Genomic DNA, 19,170 nt, shown 5'->3' with positions numbered 1-19,170 from the left:
CATGCTGATCAGACTATTGCAAGAAGTACAGACCTTATTAATCATGCTACTTTTCTTTACAGAGTACTATCTACTAAAAGCATCCCACTCTGTAATTTAATCATGAACTCACATCCAACATAATTAAACTTTCCGCTGCAGCCTGTATAGATCTAAGCTATATTAGCTTTTGTATAGGATTATTAATTAATATGGGAAATGTTGGAAAAAGGAATTCATTTCTTCGTAATATTAGCCTGCAAGCTTAATGCATTGTTTACTAGCCTATAATCAGAACTCATACTACTCCTTCTCTGTTCACTCATCTCCTTTTTACAAGAGATTTCAGGCATAATCCAGAGTTCAGATATAATGCATAGCTTATTGTATAAGCGTAATAGATAAAGGAAATAAAAGAGCTCAGCAGGGAAAAAGAGTGCGCTCGTTCATAGAATAAACTTGCTGCTCTTACTGATCCTTACGAACTGTAATGCAAACAGCTCTGAGCTACCAGCCTGAACAGCTAAATCCACACTTACTGTACCATTGAACCAGAACTAGGGCGCCGTTGCTCTCGAAAGAAAAAGGAACAAACAGCTGCCGAAGCAATGAGCAAGGGCTCGTGCAACCCAAGCGTGCCTGTGCAGATGAGAACAGCAAACTAAGGCTACACGGGCGCAAGAACAGGGTGAAAAACCTGTCTTAGATCTGTTCAAAGGGTTCAAAATTGAAAGGAAGAGAAAGGATGCTTCATTCTTGCTTATAGCTAAAGAATTTGAAAAGTAGGTGGTATCCTTTATATGTATGAGGACTCTTGACCTACTGTACTCCACGTCCTACGAACTACCACCCTGGCCACCACAACACTATTTGTATTAATAATTATCTATATGAATAATAAATAAAGAAGTTTAAAAAGAAAAGAAGCTAAACTTGAAGATTTCCAGCTAATATAAGCAAGAAACTTTAAAACAAGAATAGCAATCAATATAGCAATACAGCTCAGAGCAGCATTATATATATTAATTCTATAAAACTCAATGCAGCTAATAAGCAGTATAGCAAGAAGAATAATATTACTTACTATAATTATAATAAACAAGAATATATAGCATGCAACTGCTATTAATTTCGGAAAAATAAATAATAATTAGTTCAGAAAGAATACTAGATAAATATTGCTCAATAACAGAAATCTAATTAACTAAGCAAAAATACTCTCTTGAAATAAGTATTAAATTCTATTGATTATAGAAATCTCAGCTAAACATTCTGCTATAATAATAACTGCTTAATATATCTCTCAAGTAAGAAAGATTTAGAATAGTTCTCTCAGAAATCTAAGCACTGCAAACAAATAGCAACAGCAGAATGAGAATATACGCTTAGCATTTCTACAAGTAGCAATTCGAACTGCTCTGATATTATAGAATAGAGTATTTAAGCATTGGAAGAAGAGCTTAGCAATAATATTCTTCAACATTTTTCATTGCTTATGCTAAGTATTATAATCAGAGATATGAATAAGGAATAATACTTTCTTGATTATTGATATAAATATATGAATAATACTGAAAATGCTTTTCAAGCAATGAAAGGATTAAATCAGAGTAAATAGCTCAACAATCTATCAGAATCTCTTATAAATAATGAACTTAAGAAGCTTACAGAAAGATTTCCCTTTAGCATTAGATAGAATAAGGAAACAATATAAATTAAATATCTTATTTATAGAATAAAGCTAGAAGAGCTCTTCATCTGCATTCCCTTGCAAAATATTGAAATACAATAAAATAAAAATTCTCGAATTAGCTTACTTTACAACTTATACTACAAACTAGTATGAATCTTCTGTACTTATTATAGCTGCAAAATATACTTTTCGAAAAAAATGCAATATAAATAGTTTCCTATCAGAAAATCAGAACAAATCCTTCAAGCTATTGAAGAATCAGAATTCCGCTTCAGAGAAATTCTTAATAAGCAGTACTGAACCAGAACTAGGGCGCCGTCGCCCTCGAAAGAAAAAGGGACAAACAGCTGCCGAAGCAATGGGCAAGGGCTCATGCAACCCAAGCGTGCCTGTACAGATGAGGACAGCAAACTAAGGCCACACGGGCACAAGAACAGGGTGAAAAACCTGTCTTAGACCTGTCCAAGGGGTTCAAAAATTGAAAAGAAGAGAAAAGGATGCTTGATTGTTGCTTATAGCTAAAGAATTTGAAAAGTGGGTGGTATCCTTTATATGTATGAGGACCCTTGACCCACTGTACTCCATGTCCCACGGACTACCACCCTGGCCACCACAACAGTCCTCCCCCAGCAACTTTCTTCCAAAGTTGCGACAAGTCCAATGGTGTGCCAGGTCTGGTCAGATAGAAAGGAAAAGAAAGAACTAAAGAATCCATCGCAAGCTGTCGAAGGAAGCACTGCAACCCAAACCATTTCGCAATCCGACCTCTGCACCCAGTTTGATTGTCTGAGTCCTCACTCAAGTCAACGCAGTATTACCAATATCCGCCCATGATCTGTTTGCAGCGCGGGCGCAATCTGGATACATCCTAATGTCGACCTTCCCTTCGTCCCTGTCTGTTCTCGAACTCCGCCCGGGCAGCAGCAGTAGCAGTGGCCCTCTCTCTATTCTGAACCACCGTCCGTTCAATCCTTTCACAGTCTGCTCTCCACACATCCATCCTGATAGCATGCTCGAATCCTGTCCAATTCTCAAGACCTACTGAGGGTCTGACAGGAGCAAGACTATGGAGCTCACTCCACAAAGGCACATGAGGTTGCCGAGGTCTGTCAGGAAGATTAGAACGCATGATATTGCTGCTTCTCAATCTTCGGTGCAATGGAACATCAGTAGTCTGACCAGGCCTGGCCGTTTGCTGCATTGACAGCTGGATTGTTGCTCCTGGACCGGCTGGCGATCTTCGAGGTGAGCTGGCATAGGGGTCGGAAGGAGTTCTTTTAGGTTGCGGCGTTCTTCAACGCTTTGCATTTTCATGCCTTGCATTCCAATACATTGCGTTTCTGCAGCTGCGGTCTTCATAGTGAAATGGTCTCAGAGCTGGTCAACATGCTCTGTACCGGGTGCTTTTAAAATTTGGGTGATTTTATAGTATTCTGTAGTGGGTGGTAGCAGACGACACTTCGTCCCTCCTCCCCCAGCAAAACACACGAGATAACATAGGAAAGACAAAAGGAAAACGTGTTTTGCGAACCAAAGGAAATATGGATAGAAAGAAATCAGCCTCCCCCACGAGCCAAGAAGGCAGACTTGGTCGGAATTGTTATAAACATCCCGCTTCTATCCGCTTTCTCCTGTTCTCGCTTCTCTTTCTCCCTTGCCCGTGTAAGACGTCCGTCGTCTCCACCATTATTTTCTTCCCTGACATTATCATCGGTCTCGGTTGTCAGATCTATGTCTCCTGGGTTTGGACTTGGTTGACCAGGTATAGGATCATGGCCAATGATATCTGGGACCCAGAATGTAGTGTCGTCGCTCATGTCCATCTCCCGAACCTCGAGGGTGTTGTTGTCTGGTTCACCCCGCCAAGGAGCTCGCATAAGCAGTGCTCATCTGCAAAGAGTTTGTGCTCCCTTGAAGGGGATTCCTTGCAGAGATGGTTTGGGGGCGCCTGATCAGCTGTGAGATCTCCCGCAGAGCCTTGGTCTGATCGTATGAGACATCCCGGGTTTGTCTGAGAGTCTCAGATTGCAGTCTCAAAGAGTGAGCCATTGCAATCTGATCGATGCGAAGTTGCTCCATCAGAGATGCCAAGTGGTTCAACCCCTGCTCGGGCTTCTGGACAGATTCGGGCTTCAGGATCTGTTTAGTTGCTTCAGGCTGGCCTTGCCATTCGCCGGTTGAGTGCTGAGGAGGTTGGTAGTGCAATGGTCCCCCCAGTTTGCCCAACCTGAGCTGGCGGGTGATTGGGGAAACCATGAGTCGGCTGAGAAACAAGCACAGGTCGCGCCTGGTCAGGAATCGGTTGAGGTGGTGGCACCAAAGGAGCTTGGAATTGCGCCTGCTGATGGAGTTGAGGATTTGCAGCGCCAGATGCAAGCTAGTCTTGAGTCTCCTCCTTCTCAGCGGTAATACCGTGGTCAGCTCGAAGACGCTTGATCCAAGTCGAGAGGAGTTTCATCCAAGCCTCAGCAATAGGCTGAGTATCCCTGATCTTGAGACGGGTAAGAGCGTTGTTATAGTCAACAACGAATGACCACAAGCTCGCAGCATCAGTAATGAAACGGTTGTTGATGATGTTCAGCCGCTCCTGCTCAGGTGTGTATGCTTGGAGATGATCCCAGGGCTGATATGCAACCAACAGTCGGTCCTTCTGTTCGCCCCATGTCTTGGCACTCGTGGTATATCTCTCTACTTTCCCAGCAACGACTGCATCTGAACAGAAGCCTTTCATGAAGTTGAGCGCCTGAGTGTCGTCAATGCCTTTGATTTGACGCCACCAGTCGAAACGCTTCAGCCATGATGAGACTTCCATCCGAGAAAACAGTGTCAAGCTGCCACCAGCGAGTTCGCTATGGGAAGGGAACCGGAAGTTAGATCCATACTGTCCACTCGCAGAGGAACCAAACGAGCTCGGGGTTGGGTCAGGAGACTTGTCAGATGAAGAAGCTATCCTTTTTCCTGGTTGTCGCTTCCCTCGATGTTTCTTTGGCTTTCTGGTTCGAGATCCTTGAGTTGAGGGCGCCACAGCCGGAATGCCTTCCGTATCCTGCGGAAGACAATACTGTGGAGGTCGAGGGGGTTCAGGTGCTTGAGGGAGGTTCAGTCTGTGAGTGGAGCGTGCATGAGGTCTGTCTTGTGATGAACAACAAGGGATTGAGTTGGCTGTTCTGTGCTGCACTGGGATTTCCTTTATCAATAGTCCTGCCAACCAATGGAGGCATTTCTGACCAGGTGTAAGGCGTCGATTAAAGTTCGACATCGGATGATGTCGTCGTAATCCTCGACCTCTATTCCTCGTGTGCACTGACGGTTCCTCATCTTCACCTCCCTGTGTCCTTCGCTTTTGGGATAATGCAACCAGCAAGCTTTTGATCCAAAGGATCAATGTGGCCAGACGTGTCCAGGTAGAGCGTGCTGATCGGACCATCGCAAGGAGCACAGACCTTGTTAACCATGCCACTTTTCTCCACAGAGTACCATCCACCAAAAGCATCCCACTCTGTAATTTAACCATGGACCCACATCCGACATGGTTAAACTTTCCGCCGCAGCCTGTACAGGTCTGAGCTGTATCAGCTTCTGTGTAGGATCGTTGATTGATGTGGGAAATGTTGGAAAAAGGAATTCGTTTCTTCGTAATATTGGCCCGCGGGCTCAACGCATCGTTCACCAGCCCACGACCAGAACTCACACCACTCCTCCTCTGTCCACCCATCTCCCCTTTACGAGAGGTCTCAGGCATGACCCAGAGTCCAGACATGATGCACAGCCTGTCGTGTAAGCGTGATAGATAAAGGAAAATAAAAGAGCTCAGCAGGGAAAAAGAGTGCGCCCGTCCATAGGGTAAACTTGCTGCTCTTACTGATCCTCACGAACTGTGACGCAAACAGCCCTGAGCTACCAGCCTGAACAGCTAAGTCCACACTCACCGCACCATTGAACCAGAACTAGGGCGCCGTCGCCCTCGAAAGAAAAAGGGACAAACAGCTGCCGAAGCAATGGGCAAGGGCTCATGCAACCCAAGCGTGCCTGTACAGATGAGGACAGCAAACTAAGGCCACACGGGCACAAGAACAGGGTGAAAAACCTGTCTTAGACCTGTCCAAGGGGTTCAAAAATTGAAAAGAAGAGAAAAGGATGCTTGATTGTTGCTTATAGCTAAAGAATTTGAAAAGTGGGTGGTATCCTTTATATGTATGAGGACCCTTGACCCACTGTACTCCATGTCCCACGGACTACCACCCTGGCCACCACAACAGTACTACAATACATATATTAAGCTACTAGATAATTGCTTTATGCAATACATAAATAAGAAAATAGAATAGTAGCAATGCAAAACAATGCTTTATACAATTCATATTAATGATAAGATTTGCAACTAGTATTAATAAAAGAAAGATCAGGAATAATAATGATATAAGCAAAAGCAAGCTAAGAAGCTTGCTCAAGAAGTAGCAAAGCAAGCTTAGAAGAATAAACAGTTCTCAACAAATCCAAAAGAATAGAATTGCTTATAAAGAAACTGCAAACAATTAAACTGAAACAGTTTCTATATGAAGCTTCTAGAACAGATTATGCTTATATCAAGTTTAATATATATATTCAAGAATACAAATATAGCATACTATTGAATAGTAGCACTCAGAGAAACTTTATATTCCCATATATCATCAATTAGATACAACTATAATAAAAATGAAAAAGATGCTTATATACTCTCAGCACTATAGAAGAACAATCTGTTGCATATAACTAAGAAATAATCAATAAGAAAACTAATCATCTATCTATCTTAATCCAAGAATATATAATTAGAGCTTTCTTTAATATCACAGATATAGCATAATATAAGCTAATTATAGAACTTCTATAGCTTAAAGAGCACAATTCTCAAATTAATTGAATTACTAGCTAGATGTAATAAGCACTGCAGCAATCCGAAGATTCCTAAGTACACGAAGAGGTTTATGCTAACAAGAGCAGTATCAAAGTATCAAGTTCTTGAATACGGAACCGTACAAGTCCTAATAAGCAATGCAAATATTCACTATCTTTGAAGCTACTCAGTATATGAAACTGAATACTTAGATTAACAACTGAAGAGCTATATACTAAATCTATCTAATAGTAATGAACGTATTCTTATATATCTAGCTCTTCAGTTCTAATTATTCTAATTATGCTCCGATTCCTTATAATTGTTTTCTAAATATATTGATTATATTCATAATCAACATAATTACGCTAGTAATCCTAATCCGGATTACATAATCCTGATTAGTATCCGATGTTGAATTATAATATCTGATCTCTTGATTGATAGAGCTTATTCTATAATCTGCATATTGGATAGGTTATAATATCATCTCTCTTCTATTAGTTGTTATTCTCAATAATCTTCTGTAAGTATTCTAGCAAGTTCTTCGTATGCATGATCTTGCCTTCCTAATTAAAATATCGAACAGAATCAACAAATCCTGTATTCGCAAACCTTCTTCCATTCCAAAGAGTATCCAAGATCGAAATCTCTTAGTTTCCTGCCTCTTGGAAAATTTTATTAAAATACTCGTCTGCTTCTATTGCAAAGATTGTGATTTCGGGTCTTGCAAGGTATCTTCCGGAGACTCTTCTCGTTGCATCGAATGCATTCGACTGAGCTGCTCCAAGTGCAACATTATAAGCTCTTCCTCTGAGAAGCTTTACAATATTGCTACTTAATATCGAAAGTTGGAAAATGAGATTGAGAAAAGAGAGATCAAGCTTCTCCATTTATGCTAATAGAAGCAGATATAGTCTGAGAAGATGAAACATGCTCTATATTATAGTATTACTTGCATAGAGGAATTGGATTGTGTAGAGGCTGAGAAGGCTGAAGCTGAGAGAGTGCGTATTGCTGCTGAAGTGTAGGCTGTAGTAGCAGAGGGATCTGTTGTTGTAGCTGAGGATTCTTTCTTTGAAGGTTTCGACTGGAACTCCGTGGATTTGGGAGATTCTATAGTAGATTGGTTAGGCTTTCTGGAAAGTGAGGTTCCTGAGGCTTCTGAGTCTTGGTTTGGGGCGGAGCAATCGTCTTAGATATTAGTTTCCTTCCTTTTCCAATATTCAGCTACCTTTTCCTAAGCATTTTTAATATTTTTCTATAATTCTCATGATTTTTCGCTTGCTGAATAATCTTTCCATTTAACGAGATATTCCCTTGTATTGTTTATGCTTTTGTGCTTGAGAATCTTCTCTATCTTATATTCTAATTCATTATTTTCCATTTCTGCTGTATTATTTATCAGTATTTCCTATACTGCTAGTTCCAGCAATAAGATGTGGAAAACCAAGTATATCCTCATCCTATGAGATAATGCTAACTCGTAATTAATCGGAGAAATCTGTTGCAAGATTTTGAATAATCCTAACTTCTTATAGTTGAGTTTATTGCTGGGTTTGATTGTTTTGATGTTTTTTCGAAGTAGATAGGCTTTATCTCTCTCCTGTAGAATTGGTCTCTCAATTCTTTTGGAGTTTGCATATCGTACTATTCGTTCTTAAACGAATTATAGTTCTAATCGGAATTTCTTCTGAACTTTCTTGATCTTCTTAATCCTTTTATCTGCAGCTTCTGCATCTGCTTCCAGCAGTGCTTTGTAATAAGCTGTTGGATTATATCTGTAGAGTATAAAGAATAGTAACTTCTTTATTATGCTTGTATCTGCGCTATTATAAGCAAACTGTAATGAGCACTGCAGCAATCCGAAGATTCCTAAGTATACAAAGGGGTTTATGCTAATAAGAGCGGTATCAAAGTATTAAATCCTTGAATACAGAACTGTACAAGTTCTAATAAGCGATGCAAATATTTACTGCCTTTGAAGCTACTCAGTATAGAAAACTGAATACTTAGATTGATAACTGAAGAACTATCTAAAGAAAATCTATCTGATAGTAAGAAATATAAACCTTCATATACCTGATTCTTCAGTTCCTTACTTGCTAATAATCATTCTAAATCATTACTGATTATTCCGAATTACTACTGATTACTAAGCGCTGATGATTACTAGTAATTGTTCTATTGTTTGATTAGTTGGCTTGTAATTCTAATCCTGGATTATATAATCCTTGTAAATTATTTAATATTGAGTTATAATATCTGGTTCTTGTTTGCCTGTAATCTGTTTTCGTGATCTGTATGTTGGATGGGTTATAATATCATCTCCCTTCTATCAGTTGTTATTCTCAACGATCTTCTGTAAGTATTCAGCAAGTTTTCTGTATGCATAGTTATGCTTTTCTAATCGAGATATCGAATAGAATCTTAAATTCCTGTATTAGCAAATCTTCTTCTGGTGCTTCTGTTACTTTCTCGAAGCTGCATCTTCGTTGCTTCAAGCATTATTCGTATATTGAGTCTACTGGCTATGAAGTTATGCTATGCTTATCGTATCTGGAAGAGAGGATACAATGCAAGATAGTAGATAGGATTAAGAGCTATTCTTAGTATACGAAACGAGGTTGTTTCTGTAATGCTAGTTGAGTTTCTATGTTTTCTCGTAAGCCTTCCCTTTCCTCTTTTTTAATTCTTGCTAATAGTACTGCCTTAGTATCTTGTATTACTAATGAGTTGATTCGTTTGGATAGTAGGAAGGTAGAGGAGGAGGAGCGTTTGTTGGAGCATTAGCGAGAGCTGGCGGATGTTCAGGCTCGTTTATTCGAGTTTCTAGATTGTTTGTCTCGTTTGAAGAAGCAGCAATGCTTTCTTCAGGAGAAGGGGATAAAGCTGGTGAACGAAGGCCTGGAGGAGGAGGAGTGCGAGCGCGTGGCTGCTGAGGTGCAGGCTGTAGTTTCCGCGAAGCTCGTTATTGCTCCTGAAGGTTCTTCCTCTGGAGGTTTCAACTGGAATTCTGTAGATATGAGGAATGCAGTAGTGGATTGGTTGGATTTTCTGAAGAGCGAGGTCTCTAAAGCCCCTGGATCTCGGTTCGGGGCGGAGCGATTGTCTTAGATGCTGGCTTTCCTTTTTCAATATTCAGCTATCTTTTCTTGAGCATTTTTAACATTTTTCTATAGTTCCCAAGAATTTTCGCTTGCTGAATAGCTTTTCCATTTGATAAGGTATTCCTTCGTACTATTCGTGCCTCTATGCTTGAGAATCTTTTCCACTTTATACTCTGATTCATTGTTTTCTACTTCTGCTGTATTATTCGCTAATATTTCCTATGCTGCTAATTTCAGCAGTAAGATATGAAAAACTGAGTATATTCTTATTTTATAAGATAATACTAACTTGTAATTAATCAGAGAAATCTATTACAAGACTTTGAATAGTTCTAACTTTTTATAATCAAGCTTATTGCTAGATCTAGTTGTTTTGATATTTTTCCGAAATAGGTAAATCTTATCTTCCTTCTATAGAATTAGTTCCTCAATCCTTCTGGAGTTTGCATATTATACTATTCGTTTCTGAACGAATTATAATTCTAATCGGAATTCTTCCTAAACTTTCTTAATCTTCTTAACTCTTTTATTTGCAGCTTCTGCATCTGCTTCTAGCAGTATTTTGTAATAAGCTATTGGATTATATTTATAGAATATAAAGAATAATGATTTCTTTATTATACTTATATCTGCATTATTATAAGCGAATTATGCAAGAAGCAATAGATTAATCCAGTTATTCTATTTCTGATTAATATAGTATTGTAAATACTATTTAATAACTTGATTTATTCTTTCTGTTTGTTCATCTGTTTGTGAATAAAATGCTGTAGATATTCTGTAGTATATTCTGAGCTGTTTTATGAATAAAGTTCAAAACTTTGAATTAAACTTTCTGTTTCTATTAGAGATTATTTCCTCTAGCATGCTGTAGTTAGCGATAATCGTTCTGAGGAATGCATATGCAAGTTCCTCTGCTATACTGCTTTTCTTATAGAGAAGAAAGTAAGTATACTTGCTTAGTTTGCAAATTATTATTAGAATGCTATTGTATTGTACTTTAGTTAAGAGTTCTTATAAGAGAGATAGCTTAGTAATGAAATTTAGATTAATAGATTGCTAAATAATTATAGATATTGATAAGGAATGCAGTAGTTTGTAAGGCTTATATCTTTCTGCTTTATTCTTCTTGCAGCTATTATATTGTTATAGAATATTCTCAATTCTTTTCCTAAGATCTAGTAAATTTCAGTATCTTTTGATATATTCATAAATTGCTCTAATTCCTTAGTGCTTATATACTGGTATACTGTATATATTCTTAATATAATTGTTTTATTTGTTTGGAGTTATTAATTCTAAATCTCTTTTTGAAAATCTGATTCTAAGAGCAGCATTCAGTTCTCTATATGCATTAACAAGATTTCCTAACTCGTTTTAAGCGAAAATATTCTATATATTCGAGAAATCTGCATCTCAATAGTCTGATCTTCTGCTAAGAGCATTCGCTTATCCATTTTCTGAGCTTTTGTAGTGCACAATTTTAAAATCGAATTATAAGAAGAATTCTGCTTATCTGATTTATTACTTGTTCAAAATCTTAATTATTATGAATATAATCAGATTCTTGTAATTCGAGTAAACTATAATCGGATGTTATGCGCTAATAAGATAATACTGCTATTTCTTGAAAGCTTTTACTATTGCTATAAGTTTCTAATCAGGGATTCTATAATTGATTTCCGGGCTATTCAACTTTTTTGAGAAGTTGCTTATAATTCTTAAATGCTCTTGATTATCTCGCTAATCAAATTGTTTTCCGAGTGCATATTCTGATACATTAGTTTCAATTTTAAAGAGTTTATAAAGGTTTGCTTTATATAAAACTAGCTTTAAGATAATATACCTGATGATCTTATTAAAAGCTTCTTATGCTTTGAAAGTTCATTTGAAAAGCTATTCTTTTTTGATAAGATTCATAAGAAAGTATGCAATCCAGCTATAGTTCTTAATAAACTGCTTATAGAAGTTAATATATCCGAGAAAAGATCTAACATCTCTGATATTCCTAGGAACTGGCTAATTTCTAATAGCTTCTATCTTATCTTTCTATAGCTTAATACATTCTAGCTTGATTGTGAATCCGAGATAATTAACTTTTTGTATGTAAAAATAGCTCTTTGCGGATTTTATAAGAAGTTTTGCATTTTAAAGCATTTGCAATACTGTTTTCATATGTTTCTTGTATTCTTCAAGTGTTTGAGAATAGATAAGAATGTTATCGAGATAAGCAATAACGAACTGATTCAGATGCTTGTATAGAATATGATTGATTATTTCCTGAAATGAAGCTGGGATATTTGTTAGATTAAAGAATATAACTAAATATTTGTAGTATTCATAGCGTATTCTGAAAGCAGTTTTCCATTCTTCTTCTTTCTTTATTCTAATTAGATTATAAGCTTTTTTCAGATTTAGAACTATGAATCACTATACTTCTTGCAATCTATCTTATAATTTCTTAATAAGTAGTAACAAGTATCAGTTTTTGATTATAATATTGTTGAATTGCTTATAATTTATATATAGCTTAAGCTTGCTATTCTTTTTGAGTATAAATAGAATAGAATATTCTGCTAGTAATTGCAATAGTTATATATATTCTTTCTTAAGATTCTCGTTAAGATATTCCTGAAGTGCTTTTAGCTATGCTTTGTTTAGTTTGTAGATAAAGAAGAATTTGGGCTGTTTTCCTTCTTGTAGCAGAATCTTGTAATTGTATGAGCTGTATTCTAGCAATCCTGTATCCAATTCTTTCTAAAATAGTTTCTTGAACTTGTAATATTCTTGTAATATGTTTGCAAGTATTAGTTCTAATTCTTGTGCTGTTTCTGCTATTTGAAGGAATAGTAGATATTGTTAAGCATACTTCTTTTCTGATAGCATTTTTAAGAGCTTTAAGCGTTTGCTCCGGGCTGAACTGAATGCTTGAAAGCTTAGTTTCAAGATTTTTCCTGTATAGATTCATAATTCACATTCTGAAGCTTTTCCTTATTGCTTCAAAGCGAACTGACTTGCTGAGAGTCTTGCTTCTATTGTTTTGCTAACCTGTTAGCGCTTTAGTACTATTAGAGTTCGCTTATCACTAGATCCTTCTCCTTGAACTGCTAGCTCTGCTGACTTGAAAGTATGTATGAAATTGTATGAAGCTTCTTTTTCTGAGTATTCTTTAATTACTAGCTTCAATTCTGTGCTGTTAATTATAACTATTTCTCTGAATATAGCTTGTTCTTATAAGATCTAGCTAGTAGTTCAATTGATTCGAGAATTATGCTTCTTAAGCTATAAGAGCTCTATAATCAGCTTATGCTATGCTGTATCTGTAATATCAAAAGAAGCTCTGATTATATATTCTTGAATTAAAACAGATAGATAATTAATCTTCTTATCGATTACTCTTTAATTGTATGCAACAGATTGTTCTTTTATGATGCTAAGAGTGTATAAGCGCTTCTTTCATTTTCATTGTAGTTATATCTGATTGATAATATGTGGGAATATGAAGTTTTTCTAAGCGCTACTATCTAATAATGCGCTGTATTTGTATTCTTGAATATATATATCAAACTTGATATGAGCATAATCTGCTTTAAAAGCTTTATATAGGAACTGTTCTAGTCTGATTATCTGCAGTTTTTTTATAAGCAATTCTGTTTTTTTGGATTTGTTAAGAACTGCTTATTCTTCTAAGCTTGCTTTGCTGCTTCTTAAGCAAGCTTCTTAGCTTGCTTTTGCTTATATTATTATTATTTCTGATTTTTCTTCTGTTAATGCTAGTTACAAGCCTTATCATTAATATAAATTGTATAGAATATTATCTTGCACTGCTACTATTTTATTTCCTTGTTTATATATTGCATGAAGTAGTTGTTTGATAATCTGATGTATGCATTGTAGTGCTGTTTGTTGAGAACTTTTCTGAAGCGGAGTTTCTGTTCTTTAACAGCTTGAAGGATTTGTTCTGGTTCTCTAATGGAAAACTATTCGTATTGTATCTTCTTTGAGAAATGCATTCTGCAGCTATGATAAGTGTAGAAGATTCAAGCTAGTTTGTGATATAGGTTGTGAAGTGAGCTGATCTGAGAATCCTTGTTTCCTCATATCTTAATATTCTGCAAGGGAATGCAGATGAAGAGCTTTTCTAGCTCTATTCCATAGATGAGATATTCAATTTATATTGTTTTCTTATTCTATCTAATGCTAAAGAGAAATCTTTCTTTAAGCTTGTTAAATATATTGTTTGCAGGAAGCTTCTGCAAGCTGCTAGATTGTTTGCTTTAGCTTAATTCCTTTGTTGCTTGAGAAGCATTCTCTGTATTGCTTAGATGTTTATATTAGTAGCTAAGAAGATATTATCTCTTATTTATATTTCTAATTATAATGCTTAGCATAAGCAATAAAGAATATTAAAGAGTATTATTGCTAAGCTTTTCTTTCAATGCTTGAATGCTCTGTTCTGCAATATTAGAGCAATTCGAGCTATTACTCATAAGGATGCTGAGCATGCACTCTCATTCTGCTGTTGCTATTTGTCTGCAGCGCCTAGATTTTTGAAAGAACTATTCTGAATCTTTCTTACTTAAGAAATATATTAAGCAGTTGTTATTATAGCAGAATGTTCAGCTGAGACTTCTGTGATTAATAGAATCTAATACTTGCTTCAAGAGAGTATTTTTGCTCAGTTGATTGAGTTTTTATTATTAAGCAATATTCATCTAGTATTCTTTCTGAACTAATTGCTATTTGTTCTTCTGAAATTGATAGCAGTTGCATATAATATATTCTTATTTATTGCAGTTGTAGCAAGTAATGCTATTTCTCTTGCTATACTGTTTATTAGCAGCATTGAATTCTATAGAACTAGCATATATAGTGCTGCTCTAAGCTATACTGCTATACTGATTGCTATTCTTATTTTGAAATTTCTTATTCATATTAGCTGGAAATCTCTAAGTCTAGCTTTCTTCCTTCTTAAACTTCTCTATCCATTATTCATATAGACAGTTGTTAATACAGATAGCTTGATTAGAGAATATTGCAAAGTTCTTCAGCTAATTCTGCTTGAAGATTTCATTCTTAACATTATTCTTGAATCTCTTATAATAGTATTCTATAAGATTCTTGTTTTCCTACAGAAGTCTTGCTAAGAATTGCTTGAATCTAACTATATAAGCAGAAGCTGATTTGGTTTATCTGAGATTTATAAACTGCTAAGCTATAATGCATTCTTCATTGAAATTACTAAAGGTTTCTTTGAAAGCTTTCTCGAAGCTCTTAAAGGAATCGAATATATTCTTGATACTCTGGATATATACGCTGAGATCATTCTGATGCTTCAAGTAATTATGCAGAGAAGGTTTGTACTAGATAAGAGCATTCTTTTCAAGATGAGTTCCTATAAGAATAATCTTCTCAGATTTCTTAATAAACTGAGTTTTATAATATAGGAAATATGCTCTGCAGTAAGTAAGGAATCCATGCAGCATCTTCTGATTACTATTATATATAGCAAGCTTATTTATCTTGTATACTTTTCCAGCGCTACTGATAATTGCAGAGATAGACTGCATCTGCTAAGCTTATTAAGCTAGCTGAGCTTATTAGTTAGCGATAGTAGCGCTCTAAGCTTGCTATTGTTTGCGCAGGTTCTGAATATGCTGGATAAGCTGGTATATCTGATTAATTAGTTCTTTCTGAGTAGAGGCGTGCGAGAACAAAGGGATTCCTGGAGAAGCTATTGTATTCTGTATTGCTCAAGGAGTAATACTGAACTGTTCTTGAACAAGAATTATTAAAATGTAATGAGCATTGCAGCAATCTGAAGATTTCTAAGTATACAAAGGGGTTTATGCTAACAAGAGCAGTATCAAAGTATTAAGTTCTTGAATACGGAATCGTATAAATCCTAATAAGTAATGCAAGTGTTTACTGCCTTTGGAGCTACTTAGTATAGAAGACTGAATACTTAGATTGATAACTGAAGAACTATCTGAAGGAAATCTATCTGATAGTAAGAAATGTAAACTTTCATATATCTGATTCTTCAGTTCCTTACTTGCTGGTGATTATCTTAGATCATTACTGATCATTCCGGATTACTACTGATCACTGAGCGCTGGTAATCACTAGTGATCGTTCTATTGTCTGATTGGTTGGCTCGTAACCCTAACCCTGGGTTACGTAATCCTTGTAGATTGTCTGATATTGAGTCATGATATCTGGTTCTTGTTTGCCTGTGACCTGTTTTCGTGACCTGCATGTTGGATGAGTTATAACACAAACTGTGTAAGAAGCAACAGATTAACTCAGTTATCTTGTTTCTGATTGATATAGTATCGAAGATACTATTCAACAACTTGATTCATTCTTTCTATTTGTTTATCTATTTGCAGATGAAATGCTATAAATATTCTGTAGTATATTCTGAGCTGTTTCATAAGCGAAGTTCAAAACTTCGAACTAAACTTTCTATTTCTATTGGAGATTACTTTCTCTAGTATGCTGTAATTAGTAATAATTATTCTGAAAAATGCATATGCAAGTTCTTCTGCTATACTGCTTTCCTTATAGAGAAGAAAATAAGCATACTTGCTTAGTCTGCAAATCACTATTAAGATGCTATTGTATTGCATCTTAGTTAAGAATTCTTATAAGAGAGATAGCTTAATAATAAAGTTTAAACTAATGGATTGCTAAATAGTTATAGATATTAGTAAGGAGTGTAGTAGTTCATAAGGCTTGTATCTTTCTGTTTTGTTCTTCTTGCAATTATTGTATTATTGTAGGATGCTTTTAATTCTTTTTCTAAGATTTAGTAAATTCTAGTATTTTTTGATGCATTCATAGATTGCTCTAACTCTCTAATATCTGTATGCTAGTGCACTGTATATATCCTTGATATAATTATCTTATTCGTTTGGAATCATTGATTCTGAATTCTTCTTCAAGAGTTCAATTCTGAAAGCAGCATTCAGTTCTCTATATGCATTAACGAGATTTCCTGATTTATTTTGAGCAAAGATATTCTATATATCCGAAGAATTTGCATCTCAATAGTCTGATCTTCTGCTAAGAGCATTCGCTTATCTGTTTTCCAAGCCTTTGCAGTATACAATCTTGAAATTAAACTATAAGAGGAATTCTGCTTATCTAATTTATTACTTATTCAAAATCTTAATTATTATAAATGTAATTAGATTCTTATAATCCGAGTAAACTATGATCAGATATTATATGCTAATAAGATAGTATTGCTACTTCTCAAAAGCTTTTATTATTGCTATAAGTTTCTAATTAGAGATTCTGTAGTTGATTTCTGAGCTATTCAATTTCTTCGAAAAGTTGCTTACAATCCTTAATCATTCTTAATCATCTCGCTAATCAAGTTATTCTTCAAGTATATATCCCAATGCATCAATCTCAACTTCAAAGAGTTTATAGAAATCTACTTTATATAGAATTAGTTTTGAGATAATATACTTGATAATCTTATCGAAGGCTTCTTGTGCTTTAGGGATTCATTCGAAGAGCTGCTTCTTTTTAGTGAGATTTGTAAGGGAATATGCGATCTGGCTATAGTTCTTAATAAACTGCTTGTAGAAGTTAATGTATCCGAGGAAAAACCTAATATTCCTGATATTCCTGGGAACTGGCTAATTTCTAATAGCTTCTATCTTGTTTTTCTGTAGCTTAATATATCCTGGCTCGATTGTAAATCCGAGATAATCAACCTTTTGTATATGAAAGTGATTCTTTGCGGATTTCATAAGGAGTTTTGCATTTTAAAGCGTTTATAATACTGTTTCCATATGTTTCTTATATTCTTCAAGTATTCGAGAGTAGATAAGAATATTATCGAGATAAGCAATAATGAACTAATTCAGATACTTGCATAGAATATAATTGATTATTTCCTGGAATGAAGCTGGATGTAATGAGCACTGCAGCGATCCGAAGATTCCTAAGTACACAAGAGGTTTATGCTAACAAGAGCGATATCAAAATATCAAGTCCTTGAATACGGAACCATACAAGTCTCAATAAGCAATGCAAGTATTCACTGCCTTTGAGGCTACTCAGTATATAAAACTGAATACTTAGATTAACAACTAAAGAACTATCTGAAGAAAATCTATCTAACAGTAAGAAATGTAAACCTTCATATACCTGATTCTTCAGTCCCTTGCTTGCTAGTAATCATCCTAGATCATCACTGATCATATCAGATTACTACTAATCACTAAGCACTGATAATCACTAGTAATCGCCCTATTATCTGATTAGTTAGCCTGTAACTCTAACTCTGAATTACGTAATCCTTGTAGATTGTCTAACATTGAATCATAATACCTAGTCCTTGTTTGCTTATGATCTGTTCTCGTAATCTGCATATTGAATAGGTTATAATATCATCTCCCTCCTATCAGTTGTTGTTCTCAACGATCTCCTGTAAGTATTCGGCAAGTTCTCCGTATGCGTGATCATGCCTTCCTAATCGAGATGTTGAACAGAATCTTAAATTCCCGTATTAGCAAATCTTCTTCTAGTGCTTCTATTACTTTCTTGAAGCTGCATCTTCGTTATCTCAAGCATTATTTGTATATTAAGTTCTCTAGCTACAAAGTTATGCTATACTTATTATATCTGAAGGAGGGGATGCAATGCAAAATAGTAGATAAGATCAAGAGCTGTTCTCAGTATACGAAATGAGATTGTTTCTGTAATGCTGATCGAGTTCTCATATCTTCTCGTAAGCCTTCCCTTTCCTCTTTCTTAGTTCTTGCTGATAGTACTGCCTTAGTATCTTGTATTACTGATAAGTTGGTTTGTTTGAATGGTAGGGAGGTAGAGAAGGAGGAGCATTTGTTGGAGCATTAGCGAGAGCTAGCAGATGCTCAGACTCGTTTATCCGAGTCCCTAGATTGTTTATCTCGTTTGAAAAAGCAGCAATGCTTTCTTCAGGAGAAGGGAATAAAACTGGTGAATGAGAGCCTGGAAGAGGAGAAGCGCGAGCGCGTGGCGGCTGAGGTGCAGGCTGTGGTTTCCGCAGAGCCCGTGATTGTTCCTGAGAGTCCCTCTTTTGGAGATTTTAACTGGAATTCTGTAGATGTAGGGAATGTAGTAGTGAATTAGTCGGGTTTCCTGGAGAGCGAGGTCTCTGAAGCCCCTGGATCTCGCTCCGGGGCGGAGTAATCATCTTAGGTGCTAGCTTTCCTTTTCCAATATTCAGCTATCTTTTCCTGAGCATTTTTAACGTTTTTCTTCAGTTCCCATGAATTTTCGCTCGCTGAGTAACCTTTCCATTTGACAAGGTATTCCCTCGTGTTGTCTGTGCTTCTGTGCTTAAGGATCTTTTCTATCTCATACTCTGGTTCATTATTTTCTACTTCTGCTGTATTATCCGCTAGTATTTCCTATACTGCTAGTTCCAGCAGTAAGATGTGGAAAACTGAGTATATCCTCATTCCATAAGATAATGCTAACTTGTAATTAACTGGAGAGATTTGTTA

The 19,170-nt window shown here is 36.0% G+C and overlaps 3 protein-coding genes across 3 annotated transcripts; 1 reads left to right on the top strand and 2 right to left on the bottom strand.

Moving 5' to 3' along the window:
* Window positions 1-2,152: 2,152 nt before the first annotated feature.
* On the bottom strand, window positions 2,153-4,798 carry M406DRAFT_357650 (uncharacterized protein). Its single transcript, XM_040923737.1, has one exon. It carries the CDS (start codon window positions 4,482-4,484, stop codon window positions 4,050-4,052), a length of 435 nt encoding a protein of 144 aa, XP_040772205.1. The 5' UTR covers window positions 4,485-4,798; the 3' UTR covers window positions 2,153-4,049.
* Window positions 4,799-7,102: 2,304 nt separating this feature from the next.
* M406DRAFT_265771 (uncharacterized protein) lies at window positions 7,103-7,393 on the top strand (the record flags this gene model as incomplete). The annotated part of the gene is made up of 1 exon (XM_040917759.1): window positions 7,103-7,393. The coding sequence occupies one exon, from the start codon at window positions 7,103-7,105 to the stop codon at window positions 7,391-7,393; it is 291 nt and encodes a 96-aa protein (XP_040772204.1).
* A 7,631-nt stretch (window positions 7,394-15,024) lies between these two features.
* M406DRAFT_266321 (uncharacterized protein) lies at window positions 15,025-15,231 on the bottom strand (the record flags this gene model as incomplete). The annotated part of the gene is made up of 1 exon (XM_040917794.1): window positions 15,025-15,231. The coding sequence occupies one exon, from the start codon at window positions 15,229-15,231 to the stop codon at window positions 15,025-15,027; it is 207 nt and encodes a 68-aa protein (XP_040772203.1).
* Window positions 15,232-19,170: the final 3,939 nt, after the last annotated feature.

This window comes from Cryphonectria parasitica, assembly GCF_011745365.1.
Source record: "Cryphonectria parasitica EP155 unplaced genomic scaffold M406scaffold_8, whole genome shotgun sequence".
NCBI lineage: Eukaryota > Fungi > Ascomycota > Sordariomycetes > Diaporthales > Cryphonectriaceae > Cryphonectria > Cryphonectria parasitica.
This window is presented reverse-complemented; position numbering and strand designations above follow the sequence as displayed.